Below are 13,091 nucleotides of genomic sequence, written 5' to 3' on the forward strand. Positions count from 1 at the left end.
AAGTAAGATCACAACTCATTATAAGCCATCCCTGCTAGCTATTTGTTTGCGACATGGATCTGAAAGCATAGGTTTCTAGTGTCCCAAAACTTCCAGATATAGTCATTAACCGATTCTTCGGACCCCTATCGGACTGAAGCTAAATCTGCTAATTCTAACTCATGTTCTCCTGAGAAAAAGTGTTCATGATTTTTCTGCTCTAATTCCTCCTAAGAGTTAGGTGGCAGGGTTGCGTACCGTGCGAGTGCAATACCGGTCAAGGATAGCAATAATAAATGGACACGGTAGGCTTCCCTACCAACAGCAATTCTCTCGGGTGTGTTAAGAACTGGCTTATGTGCTCATGCGTGCTATTCCCGCCTTCACCGGAATATTTAGAGAAATCTGGTATCCTAGTCTAATGCGGCGTAAAATTGGCGACTATAAGGTTTTTGATACGACTGCCTCGCGCCTGACACACTAACACCGAGTTTGTCTCTGAACAACCCGGCTACCTCATCCCTATTCTTTTCCACCATGTCTAGTGACCATCCATTAAGTTTGGGATAAAATCGTAGGTTGTGTGACATTATTTTGTCGGATTCCTCCAAAGGATGTTCAAAATATGTGTTAGGTGTCATATTAATGCCACCTCCTTCTGCTCTTATATCTCTCGGGCTCTCTGGTGGCCAAAGAATATTCGGTCCTCCTGGACACATAAGGTGGCATGACATGGTTATAATATGTTGTCGGTGGGATAGCATAGTGCTGATGCGATGGTGTAAAAACCAACATAATGTGCAGCTCCTTGTTCTGCGTACGTGTACCCGAACGATCCGGTTTAAGGGCCGGACGGACCGTGACGGGACTGAATGGTCCGAGGTTATACCCGAACGGTCTGACCATATATGGTACCACCTGGGTGGTCTGCACGAGCTTGTATAGGGTCGGTCGATCCGATATATTATGTCGGATGGTCCGCGACGTAGCCAGACAGTCCGACGTAAGGGGTCGGACGATCCGTGACCGGATTGAACGATCCGGGGGTATACCCAGACGGTCTGGTCGTATATGGTGCTACCGCTACCTGGTATGTGTAGGGTCAGACGGTCCGGCGAAATATGTCGTACGGTCCACGATGTTACCGGACTGTCCGAGATGACTCGCGAACGATTCTGTTATGTCCAGAGTCGGTCGCGTGCCTTGCAGCGACGACAACTGTGATGGGGACACGAGCGTGTGTATCGGCATACCATACGATAGGTGGGCCAAGGATGATCCATTTGTAGCCGATGCGAGTTTTAATACATACTACCTAATTGTCCATGGTTTGCTATGATTGTTATACATCATACAAATAAGTATTGATATATTTATCAAATACAATTATTGTTTATTTCTAAATACTAAGGTATATGTGCTCTGCTGATTAGTCCCAAAAATTTAGAGAAAAGAGGTGCGGGTTCGAGCGCTCGCGCTGCACTATCCTATTCTAAGCTCTGCACTATCCGATTCTAAGCGAGATCTAAATTTCTACGGATATGTTAGAATAAAAATAAGTATTTCTGCTCGAGTTAATCTGATCAGGACCCTCGTTACGCGCACTCAGGGGTTCCCGGATGTGAAATATGGTGGTTAACATAAGCCAGAGTAGAGTTTTACCCTAAACAAAGATATGCTCAGACTTGGAACGCTCAGCAAGGAAGGCGAAAAAACGTAGTCTACGACGACGGACAGCACAGCAGCCGAACCAGCAAAGCGAGCTCCGTCCACCCTCGCGCTTTCGCCATGAGAGATCCCAAGCCGAGGAGGAGCCAAGCAGCGCGCACCCTGGCTGCCAGGCTGCGGAAACACTCCACCTTGCTTCTCCTCCTGCTCTGGTTCGCCCTCTCCCTCGCCCTCTTCCTCTCCGCCACGCCGCCTTCCGCCGCGCCGCTCCGCCGCTCCTCCTCCTTCCTCCGCTCCAAGCCCCGCGCCCTCGCCGCCACCACCACCGACGCAGCCGCCGTGGCACCCCGCGTCCGGATCTACGTCTACGACCTCCCCGCCCGCTTCAACCGCGACTGGGCGGCCGCCGACGCGCGGTGCTCGCGCCACCTCTTCGCGGCCGAGGTGGCGGTGCACGAGGCGCTGCTGGCCTACGCCGGCCGCGCAGCGCGCCCCGAGGACGCCGACCTCTTCTTCGTCCCCGTCTACGTCTCCTGCAACTTCTCCACGCCCAACGGCTTCCCCTCGCTGTCGCACGCCCGAGGTTTGCTCGCCGACGCCGTCGACCTCGTCCGGGCCCGGATGCCGTACTGGAACCGCTCCGCCGGGGCCGACCATGTCTTCGTCGCGTCCCACGACTTCGGCGCCTGCTTCCATCCCATGGTGAGCGTGCCCCGCGAAAATCTCCGACTTTGGCTCCGTTTGTTGCGTGCTGCTCGCGCGCCTAAATCTCCTGCGTGCAAATACGAAAATTGCAAGTAACAAGTCATGCTAATTTGCTCCCGCTCTGGCTTGGAATGGCAGTCACGCGGCTTACCTAGTTGCTAGTTCTGAATCCAAACCCGATGCATTTTTTAATTGATACCAAATTGGGCTGAGGCCAGCTAATAATTTCCTACCCCTGCTATCTGGAGTTCATCTTGCGGTGTGACAATGGAGCTCACGGCTCAGTTTAGAATTTAACAACTGACTGAACACACCTTGCTGATCCTCTGCTTATTTAAGGGAACCCTATTTCACTGAAAAAAGAAAGTTCCTTCTTTTAATCAGGAGGACGTAGCCATCGCCGACGGCATACCAGAGTTCCTGAAGAGGTCCATCCTGCTACAGACATTTGGTGTCCAAGGCCATCACGTATGTCAGGAGGTGGAGCATGTTGTGATCCCACCTCATGTGCCGCCCGAGGTGGCTCACGAACTACCGGAGCCAGAGAAGGCTCAGAGGGACATTTTTGCCTTCTTTCGAGGCAAGATGGAGGTGCACCCCAAGAACATCAGTGGCCGCTTCTACAGCAAGTAAGCATACACCACAAGTCCTTGCTTCTCCTTTTGTACATGGATTGATTATGGGGTCATTGCTAGGCTAGGCTATGCTTCATTACACTTAGTAGTTAACTGTTTGTACAATGCATCTGCTTATGAATAACAATATCTTGAAACTAAACCGAACATGACTTCAATAACTTCTCCTTATAACAGGAAGGTGAGGACTGAACTTCTACAACATTATGGCCGCAATCGCAAGTTCTACCTTAAGAGAAAGCGGTTCGACAACTACCGATCAGAGATGGCCCGGTCGTTGTTCTGCCTCTGCCCGCTGGGATGGGCGCCTTGGAGTCCTCGGCTCGTGGAATCAGTCCTGCTAGGCTGCATTCCCGTTATAATTGCTGATGACATACGTCTGCCGTTCCCTCCAGTCCTCCAGTGGCAGGAGATCTCGCTGCAGGTGGCTGAGAAGGACATAGCCAGCCTTGGGATGGTGCTTGACCATGTCGTGGCAACCAATTTGACTGTGATACAGAAGAATTTGTGGGACCCAGTGAAGCGGAGGGCTCTGGTTTTCAATCGTCCGATGGAAGCGGGCGACGCTACATGGCAAGTTTTGAGGGAGCTTGAGGTTTTGCTGGACCAGTCTCGGAGGAGGAGATCTGTTGGATCCTATTCCTGGAGGAGGTGAAGCACACAGAAGGTCATCTGTTGCAGCTGTGCACCCATGGTTTGCGCTCTGCAGTTCACAGCATGCCGCCCTGGCTGACAACATCAACATTGAGTCGAGACCTGAGCCTGAGATCCACCTCTGACATGGTTTTTTCTCACCAGAAATTCAGAATGACGATCTCAAACCAGAGCTCTACTTCTGACATGGTTTTTTCTAATCCAGAAATTCAGAATATTGATCTCAAGCTAGAGATCCCAACCTTCAGTTAGGTCGATGGGAATATGGGCTGCTAGCTCCACCTTCGTTGGCCTGTTGTCTGGTTAGTGCCTAATTGGAGATCCCAATCTCGGTTGACAAGTTGACCAGCTCCCTATAACGTATAGGCAAATCGTTCACACATTTATTTATTCTTTTAAGAACTGAGATGGGTTTGCTTTTCTTGCCATAGAAAGATCTTACTGCAATTTACAGGTTGCAGCTTATTTTTTTGTGTTTATTTTTTCGGCTGCACACTTGTATAGTTGCCGGGCTGTTGTGTATGCTACTTAAATTCTTCTGTAAATAGAATGGTGTCAAAGAATGAGTTGATTTTAAGATAACGAGAAGCACTCTAGCCTATTAAAAGAACAGCGAAACATGACAGAGATCTATTCTACAGCCGTTATCTCAACCATACTTCCTCCGTACCAAAATAATGACCTTATAGATGTGTTGGGTTAGTTTTATATAAAACATTAGCAATACTAATATTCTTTTATATATAATTGGTCAAAGTTGAAAAATATTTGTCTTTCTCAAAAAGCAAGCGAGAGTGACTTTCGTTGTAGGTTTGTGGGACGGGTATGCAAGTATGGCATGCATAACATAAACGGTTCTCTAAACATAAAATACAATAAATAGAATAGGAATAAGGTTATTAAAACGATAAAACATGAAACGATCAATGGTGAAATTTTGACCTTTAAACATTTAAACAGCATAGGAAAAATACTAATATTTTATAATTTCAGACAATAATATAAAGTTAAATACCAAAATAGGGAGGTTAGTGGCTTACTAAAACTTCATCCATGAACCGGATTGGACCCCAAAAGTAACTAACAAACTAGGCCTAAAAGTAGATAATGGTCTAAAACGCATGAAACACTATGTTCTACAGTTTAGAACGTCAAAATACTAAACGCGGTTTTAATCTCTAATTAGAGTTTTGATGTTTAAACGTAGTTTTAATAACACTGACTATGATGGAGTGTCTCCACATTAAATCTCTTAGTAAATATATATTATATCTAAAGATAGCTCAAGAGACGAGTATTAATTAAGGTTATACACACTCGAGTTCAGAGATTGAGATGAACTCTTCACTAAAAGGCTTCTGATTTAGACGTTAAGACACGAGATATTAAACAGGAATGTATATGCCTCGAGACACCTTAATAAATATACAACAGAAAAAAAAATCAGTAATACTACCTATGCCCGACCAGAGGTCATACCTAATTTTTCTTGTCTTAGATAAATAAATAGTCATTGCTCGTCAACACTCAACAACCTATACTAGACATGATAAAACATTACCACAGTGGTGTTGGAACCAACGAATGAGTCCATATGTAAGGATACACATTGTTATTGATTCAGGGTTTATGCGAGCAGAATCCATATTTGAGCAAGTCGAACATGCATGAAAGAACCAAAGAATAATTGTGTCAAAAAAATTGTAGATTTACCAGGCATAATGGATCAATGCGGTAATTTTTTCTGCAACATTACTTTGGCAAATAAGAAAAACATAAGAATACAAATCTTTTCTTAATAGCTATCCACAAAGAGTAATTGTGAAAAGGGTAGAAACACACATGCATGTTGCGGAGAACATAGAGTGAAAGCCAACAGAAAAGATGTCAGTGACCATAGGTTGAGGGTAGCAGAACATTTCCATAAGCATTCCAAATGGCGTTTACAGTTTATATGCCGTAAGGTGACATTGACTTTTATTCATTGGAACCATTCAAACCTTGTCTTCTTCGATCCAGACGCAACCGAGCAAGCCCTCGTATGGTGTCATTGTTGATCCATCCAACGGGCATGGAGACATGACATTTTATCAAACTATAGTATCAATCAAGTATAAGCTGCTAGCTTGCTGATAGGATCAATTTCTCCAAGCATAGAGCAACATATACTCTAGAATGAATACGATGAACTGACCATCTGTATTGATAACTCACAGTGTACATATATAGATTATATGAACTGGGCACCGAGAGGACTGGGTCATTGAGTGGTGCGCACACTACGCCGTTGGAGTGGTGCGTACAGTATACGCAAGAGACCCGGTCACAGCGGAACGGTAGTAACCGTAGTCCGCTTTCATATACAATATCTTAGATGGTCACAAGAGTCAAGAGCAAGCACCCTTGCATTGCATGGAGTGTCCTTGTAGCGACAAACTGGCCTCCCTGAAAACTCCCAACCATCAAACCCATGTTCTAGGACCATGATGTTCTTTACCTCTGAGTCCTCCTTAGCCTCTCAAAGATAGTCATGGAACATCTGCGCACAAGATGGGCCCCGCACATGCAGTTTGGGAACAGGTTATAAACAACAATACCAGCGACTCTTGAGATTGAAGAGCACAGGTGAAAAGGTGATATAACATGTGCAATTCAAAAGGAGGGAAGGATTCGTAGCGTGCATACTTATACAAAGGAAAAAAACAAAGAAGCTAAGTGTTGGGTCTATGCTTCGTCGCCGAAGGTCTTCAAGGGAGAAGCGGCTTTATAATATGTGAGCAGGTATCTTCGGACTTGTATCAGAAAGGGAGAAGCTCAAAAGATACAAAGGTTGACACAGCGCCGAAGCTGTGAAGCAGGAAAGCTTCGGCATGTTCGCAGAAAAGGGAACCGACTTAAAGATGAAAAGGCCATTTAGACCTCGATAGAGTGCTATAGAATTATCACCAAATGTAAAGGGCATGTATGTAATTTTGTATGGGTTGTACCCCGTGCCTATAAATAGGTGAACAGTACCCCCGTACTGTTCACGCTGATTTGGCATTTGCTTTTGCGTCACACTTGTATTTTCATCTCCTTCCAAGCCGAAGGTACATTTATAATTCGATATTGTTTCTATTTCTCTATGATGATATAATAAAGTTAAATGAATAATGTTATATGATTATTCATGCTATCTTTTTATGTTTCATATGCTTCGTCTTTCATTAATATATACTGTGATGATGAAGGTTCGTCCTTCATGACCTTCGTCCGAAGATCGTTATATCCTAAGGGAAATAATGCTTCAAAGGACGAAGGACTTTATCGTTTAACATTCTCTGTGTTGCCTTGTTCTTAACTCATAGCATTTGAGAACAAGTCCCCAACATTGGCGCCCACCTCCGGTGAACTCACTTCCACTTTTTGAGCTGATAGCTTCGTTCAACGACCAAGCTGGAGCTGCTTCGGACCCGAAGCTGGTGCTACCGATCACAGGTGGCTCGTCCTCAGAGCCAGCTAACAAGAAACAGAAGAAGGAAGCACAGAGAAGGGTACAGCATGTTGGGGTGCAAGGACCCTTCATCAAGACAAGATGGTCTCACATTCCTATTACCTTCTCCCAAGAGGACCTTCAGCTCAAAGATTACCCACACAACGATGCCATGGTTATCTCTTGTGTTATCAAAGGATTTCTGGTCCACAATGTCTTGGTTGACACAGGCAGTGCAGCTGACATCATATTTGCTAAAGCCTTCAGACAAATGCAAGAGCCAGAAGATAAGATTCATGATGCTACACATCCTCTCTGTGGCTTCGGAGGAAGACAGATTGTAGCACTGGGCAAGATCACCATGTCAGTGACCTTCGGATTCATCAACAACACTAGAACTGAGCAAGTTGTGTTTGACATTGTTGACATGGAATATCCTTACAATGCAATTATTGGTCGTGGTACTCTTAATGCCTTCGAAGCAATCCTTCATCCTGCTTATCTTTGCATGAAGATACCTTCGGATCAGGGACCCATTGCTATCCATGGAAGTCAGGAAGCCGCAAGAAGGGCCGAAGGTAACTGGACTGACTCAAAAGCAATCCATAATATAGATGGAGCCGAAGCTTGCGAACAGTACAAATTCAGAAGGGAGAAAGCAGCTTCAGCAGATCAGCCGAAGCCTATGCTCTTATGTGAGGACATAGCAGAGCAGAAGGTGCTGTTAGGCTCTCAACTATCCGAAGAGCAGGAAAAAACCTTGATAAGGTTTTTGTTCAATAACAAAGATGTTTTTGCATGGTCAGCCAATGATCTATGCGGAGTTAATAGGGATGTTATTGAGCACTCGCTCAATGTCGATCCATCCTTCAGACCCAGAAAGCAAAGGCTTCGGAAAATGTCAGATGATAAGGCCGAAGGTGCTCGCAACGAAGTCAAAAGACTCCTCAGTGCAGGAGTTATTAGAGAAGTAAAGTACCCAGAATGGCTGGCTAACACTGTTATGGTAAAAAAGGCTAATGGCAAGTGGCGAATGTGCATCGATTTTACAGATCTTAACAAGGCTTGTCCGAAGGATGAATTCCCACTACCAAGGATAGACTCTTTAGTTGATGCAGCAGCTTCGTCAGAGCTCATGAGTCTGTTAGACTGCTATTCAGGCTATCACCAAATTTGTATAAAGAAGGAAGATGAGCCGAAGACTAGCTTCATCACTCCAAGTGGCACATATTGCTATCTTCGGATGCCTGAGGGGCTCAAAAACGCTGGAGGAAGTTTCAGCCGAATGACTGCGAAGGTTCTTCAATCTCAAATAGGCAGAAATGTGTTAACTTATGTTGATGACATCATTGTCAAAAGCACGAAGCAGGAGAATCATATTGCTGATCTGCAGGAGACCTTCGCCAGTTTCAGGCAAGCTGGCTTAAAGTTAAATCCAGAAAAATGTGTCTTCGGAGTGAAGAAGGGAAAATTTCTTGGATGCTTGGTTTCAACAAAGGGAATTGAAGCCAATCCAAGTAAAATTGAAGTTATACTTCGGATGGAGCCACCAACTACAAAGAAGGGGGCTCAAAGATTGACAGGAAGGTTGGCATCTCTCAATAGATTCATATCCAGATCGGCAGAGAGAAATTTACCATTCTTCGAAGTGCTGAAGTCGGCCGAAGTCTTTCAATGGGGACCAATCCAGCAGAAGGCTTTCGAAGAACTGAAACAGTATTTGATAGATCTAACAACATTGACTCCACCAATGCCAGGGGCTCCTTTATTGTTATATGTGGCAGCTTCGCACTCAGCGGTAAGTGCAGCGCTTGTTCAGGAGAAGCTTGATGGTCAAGTCAAAAGGCAGGCCCCAATATATTTTGTTTCCGAGGTCCTTAGTTTATCAAAGAAAAATTATACAGAGTTGGAGAAGATACTGTATGCTGTCTTGATGGCCTCCAGGAAGCTTCGGCACTATTTCCAAGCTTACAACATAATTGTTCCTTCATCACAACCTCTGAAGGATATTATGAGGAACAGAGAAGCTACTGGAAGGATTGGAAAATGGGCTGCAGAGCTCAATGAATTTTGTATTGAATATGTTCATAGATCTTCGATTCAGTCGCAGGCACTGGCAGACTTCATTGCTGATTGGACACCAGGGGCTCAGGAGGAGGAAGCAAATAAAGACAACGAAGCCTGGATAGTGTTTTGTGATGGATCTTGGGGAACCTTCGGAGCAGGAGCGGCTGCTGTGTTGGTTTCACCTTCCAAAGTCAAAACCTGTTATGCGGCAAAACTTGATTTTAATTGCACAAATAACATTGCTGAGTACGAAGCATTGATTTTAGGTCTTCGGAAGTTAAAAGCAATGGGAATCAGAAGGGCCATACTTAAAACTGATTCCCAGGTTGTTTCGGGTCATATTGACAAAAGTTGTAAGGCTAAGGATCCGAAGCTTGAAAAATATCTGGATATGGTTCGAAGAGTCGAAGCTTCCTTCGAAGGGTTTTCTGTCAAGAATATCCCTCGAGGACAAAATGAGCATGCTGATCTGCTAGCTAAGTCAGCAGCACAGGGGCTGCCTTTACCTTCGGATGTGTTCTTTGAAACAATAAAAGCACCTTCGGTGGAACTCCTTGAAAGAGCAGTTCTTAACATATCTCCTGTTTTTAGTGAAGATTGGAGAACTGAGATCATCTCTTACCTTCAGGGTAAATTTCTTTCAGATGACGAAGCTTATAACAAGAGAATAGAGGCAAGAGCTCGTCCATATGTCATGATAGAAGGGGAGTTGTACAAACATGGAGTGTGTGCTCCGTTGCTCAAATGCTTATCCAGAACCGAAGGTATAGAGTTAATGAAAGAAATACATGCAGGCCTGTGTGGATCTCACATCGGATCTAGGCCGTTACTTGGAAAAATTTTCCGTCAAGGATTTTATTGGCCGAAGGCAGCTTCGGATGCAGCAGAATTGGTTCAAAAGTGCGAAGGTTGTCAGAAATGTGCAAGAGATCAAAAACAACCTTCGTCCTTGACACAGCTCATACAACCCACTTGGCCATTGCAAAGGTGGGGCCTTGACTTGTTAGGTCCGTTACCACCGGCCCAAGGGAACTTGAGATATGTTGTGGTAGCTGTGGAATATTTTTCTAAATGGATTGAGGCGAAGCCTTTAGCCACAATAACTTCGGCTACCGTCCAAAAGTTTTTCTGGCAGAATATTGTTTGTCGTTTCGGGGTGCCAAAGGCTATCACTGTGGACAATGGAACACAGTTTGACTCCGAAGCTTTCAGGGATTTCTGTGACCAAATTGGTACGAAGATCCATTTTGCATCAGTCAGGCACCCGGAGTCAAATGGACTCGTTGAAAGAGCCAACGGCATTATAATGACAGGAATAATGAAGCTAATCTTCAATCAACCTAGAGGAAAATGGCCAGATCAGCTAACCAAAGTGGTGTGGAGTCACAACACGACAACATCAAGGTCTACAGGCTTCACTCCATTTAAATTATTATTCGGTGACAAAGCAATAACTCCAGAGGAAGCTAAAGCCGGATCAATAAGGATAGTAGCTTCGGCAGAATCAGATTCCGAAGCTGCTTACTCTATAGAAAAAGATGCTTTAGAAGGGATCAGACTGCAAGCCGTGGAGAATATTAATAAATATCAAGCTGAAACAGTCAAATGGCGGGATAGAAAGGTTCGGCTAAAAAATATTGAGCCAGGGCACTTGGTACTTCGGAGGGTGGCCAACCCGGAAACAGTGGGCAAATTGCAGTTGAAATGGGACGGGCCTTTCTTAGTAGCATCTTCGTCAAGGCCCGGTTCATACAGATTGAAAGATATGGACGGCAATGACATTCCTAGGTCTTGGAATGCGGATGAGCTTCGGCGATATTATGTATAATTCGATGTAATTTTTCACATTTTTATTTTTTCTTTCATGGCACCCTTTTCCTTTCCAAAGGGGGAGAAAGGTTTTTAATGGGGCCAGCATATGTAATTTCCTTTTTTAGTCTTATAAGAGCAAAATCCCCCAAAGAATGTAAATGTAAAAGCTGAGAGCGCACCATCGAATGCCGAAAAGTAAAAACGAAGAAGCTCCAAAGACGTTCCTAAGGGAATGCAGAGCTTATACCGCCTAAGTAAAAGGCGAAGAAGCTCCAAAGACGTTCCTAAGGGAATGCAGAGCTTATACCGCCTAAGTAAAAGGCGAAGAAGCTCCAAAGTCGTTCCTAAGGGAATGCAGAGCTTACAGCGAAAAGTCAACGCTGATTCCGCCAAAAGTAAAGGCGAAGAAGCTCCAAAGTCGTTCCTAAGGGAATGCAGAGCCAAGGTGTGATTGTTTTTAAGAAAATAATGGCTATGAATATAGCTTCGGATACGTGTTTGGCCATTCATTTGTACAACACATTACATCATAGCATTTGCATTCATAAACATTCATCTAGGCATATGTAGGATAATCATCTTCATCGCATAAAATGATTGCTTCGGCAAGAAGAGAAAAAAGAAAGGAAAAAAGAGCTTCGTGCACAAAAAAGAGGGGAAACTGTTGTTTTTATGAAGGAGAGCTTCGGAAAAAAGGAAAATGTTGTTTTCTATGCTTCGTTGCGTACGAAAAGAAGGGAAGATGTTTTTTTCGCCTTCGGCTCAAAAAAGGAAATTTCGTCCACATCAAAGCATTTCTCATAAATCAGTGAAAGGTTAAGGATATATTACAAGGTATGAACAGTATACATGGAGGTTTTGTTTACATTTACAAAAGTTATCTCAAAAGTTTTTCAAGTACTGTCTGCAGTCTACTATCTAAATCTCCAAGGAGCTTCGGCTTCGGCGTTATTTTTGATCATCAGCTTCGGCTTCGTCATCCTACATGAATAAGGTCATTGGAAGTCAGAATCAAGTTTATAGGAAAAGGTAAGCACAAGGTATGATTTCTTACTGGATCAAGGTGGCTACGAGCTTCGTCTCCAGCTTTCTCTCGACCACCTTTTGTCCATATCATTTTTACAAATCGATTAGAGATGCTTCGGGCGAGATCAGGGATGTCATCCAGGATTGATGGTGACAAAGTAAAATTTGGCCTATTGACAATTTTCCCATGATCACAGCCAGCCTTCATGAAGGCTGCAGCAGTCCCTCGAGAAGCCACCCAGGCACAGAAGTCACCATGCCCAGCTATGACTTCGTCGAGCTCGTCAATCTCCCCCTCAATGTGTTCGAAGGTTTTTGGTAGATCTTCAGCTGAGGGGGTAAATTTTTCGCTGCTAGCTCCAACCGAGTAAAAAATCTTTCTTAACCGTTGAATGCACTTGTTGCTAAATTCCAGGCATTTTTCTTGAAGATTTGTCAGTAGTTTTCTCAAATCCGAATTCTGCTGAGCTTCGGCTTCAAGTTTTTCATTGAGATCTTGTTTTTCTCGTTCGAACTGCTCAGACTGGCGGAGAAGCTTCGAGTTTAGTTCTGATATTTTTGCTTCAGCTTCCGCCAGTAAGCCTTCGGCTGCCTGGAGCTCAAAGTTCTTTTTCTCAAAAGCATCTGATTGCTCCTTTATTTTGTTTTCCAGATTTCCGATTATAATTTCATGCTTTTTATCTTCAAGATCTTGCTGCATTTGCAAGGCTTTGCTCAATAACATACTCTACACAAACACAACCTTCGTCAGACATGTTTTTATTAGAAGCAATAAAGGTTAAGAGACGTCATTTACCTTGAAGTTGGAATAAAACAAACTACCAACGACATGTTGTCGTCGGTAGCGGCTGATATCTGCTTCTAGCTTCGGGAATCCAATACTCTTGGACAGAGTACTAATAACTTTGGCCCCTGTTTGGTCCCGAATACACTCTAATTTCTCATCATCAACGCCTCCGAAGAGGAGTGCCCCAGGTTTGTATCCACAGGATTGGGCATACTCTTTAAGCTCTTTAAGTTTTGGAACGCGAAGGCTTCGTTTTCTGAAGCTTCGTCAGCAATTTCTTTTCCTT

At 44.3% G+C, this 13,091-nt stretch overlaps 1 protein-coding gene across 1 annotated transcript; it reads left to right on the forward strand.

Annotated features, from left to right (window-relative positions):
• Nucleotides 1-1,685: 1,685 nt before the first annotated feature.
• On the forward strand, nucleotides 1,686-4,225 carry LOC100381534 (uncharacterized). Its single transcript, NM_001368193.1, has 3 exons — nucleotides 1,686-2,349; nucleotides 2,737-2,981; nucleotides 3,165-4,225. The coding sequence occupies exons 1-3, from the start codon at nucleotides 1,768-1,770 to the stop codon at nucleotides 3,640-3,642; spliced, it is 1,305 nt and encodes a 434-aa protein (NP_001355122.1). The 5' UTR covers nucleotides 1,686-1,767; the 3' UTR covers nucleotides 3,643-4,225.
• Nucleotides 4,226-13,091: the final 8,866 nt, after the last annotated feature.

This window comes from Zea mays, chromosome 1, assembly GCF_902167145.1.
Source record: "Zea mays cultivar B73 chromosome 1, Zm-B73-REFERENCE-NAM-5.0, whole genome shotgun sequence".
Lineage (NCBI taxonomy): Eukaryota > Viridiplantae > Streptophyta > Magnoliopsida > Poales > Poaceae > Zea > Zea mays.

What these genes read in the sequence shown, in the direction of transcription:
- LOC100381534 (NM_001368193.1), top strand. Translation starts at nt 1,768, where the DNA reads ATGAGAGATCCCAAGCCGAGGAGGAGCCAAGCAGCGCGCACCCTGGCT. An exon ending in GCGCCTGCTTCCATCCCATG is followed by an intron (nt 2,350 to 2,736) that starts GTGAGCGTGCCC and finishes TCTTTTAATCAG; the next exon opens with GAGGACGTAGCCATCGCCGA. An exon ending in AGTGGCCGCTTCTACAGCAA is followed by an intron (nt 2,982 to 3,164) that starts GTAAGCATACAC and finishes TCCTTATAACAG; the next exon opens with GAAGGTGAGGACTGAACTTC.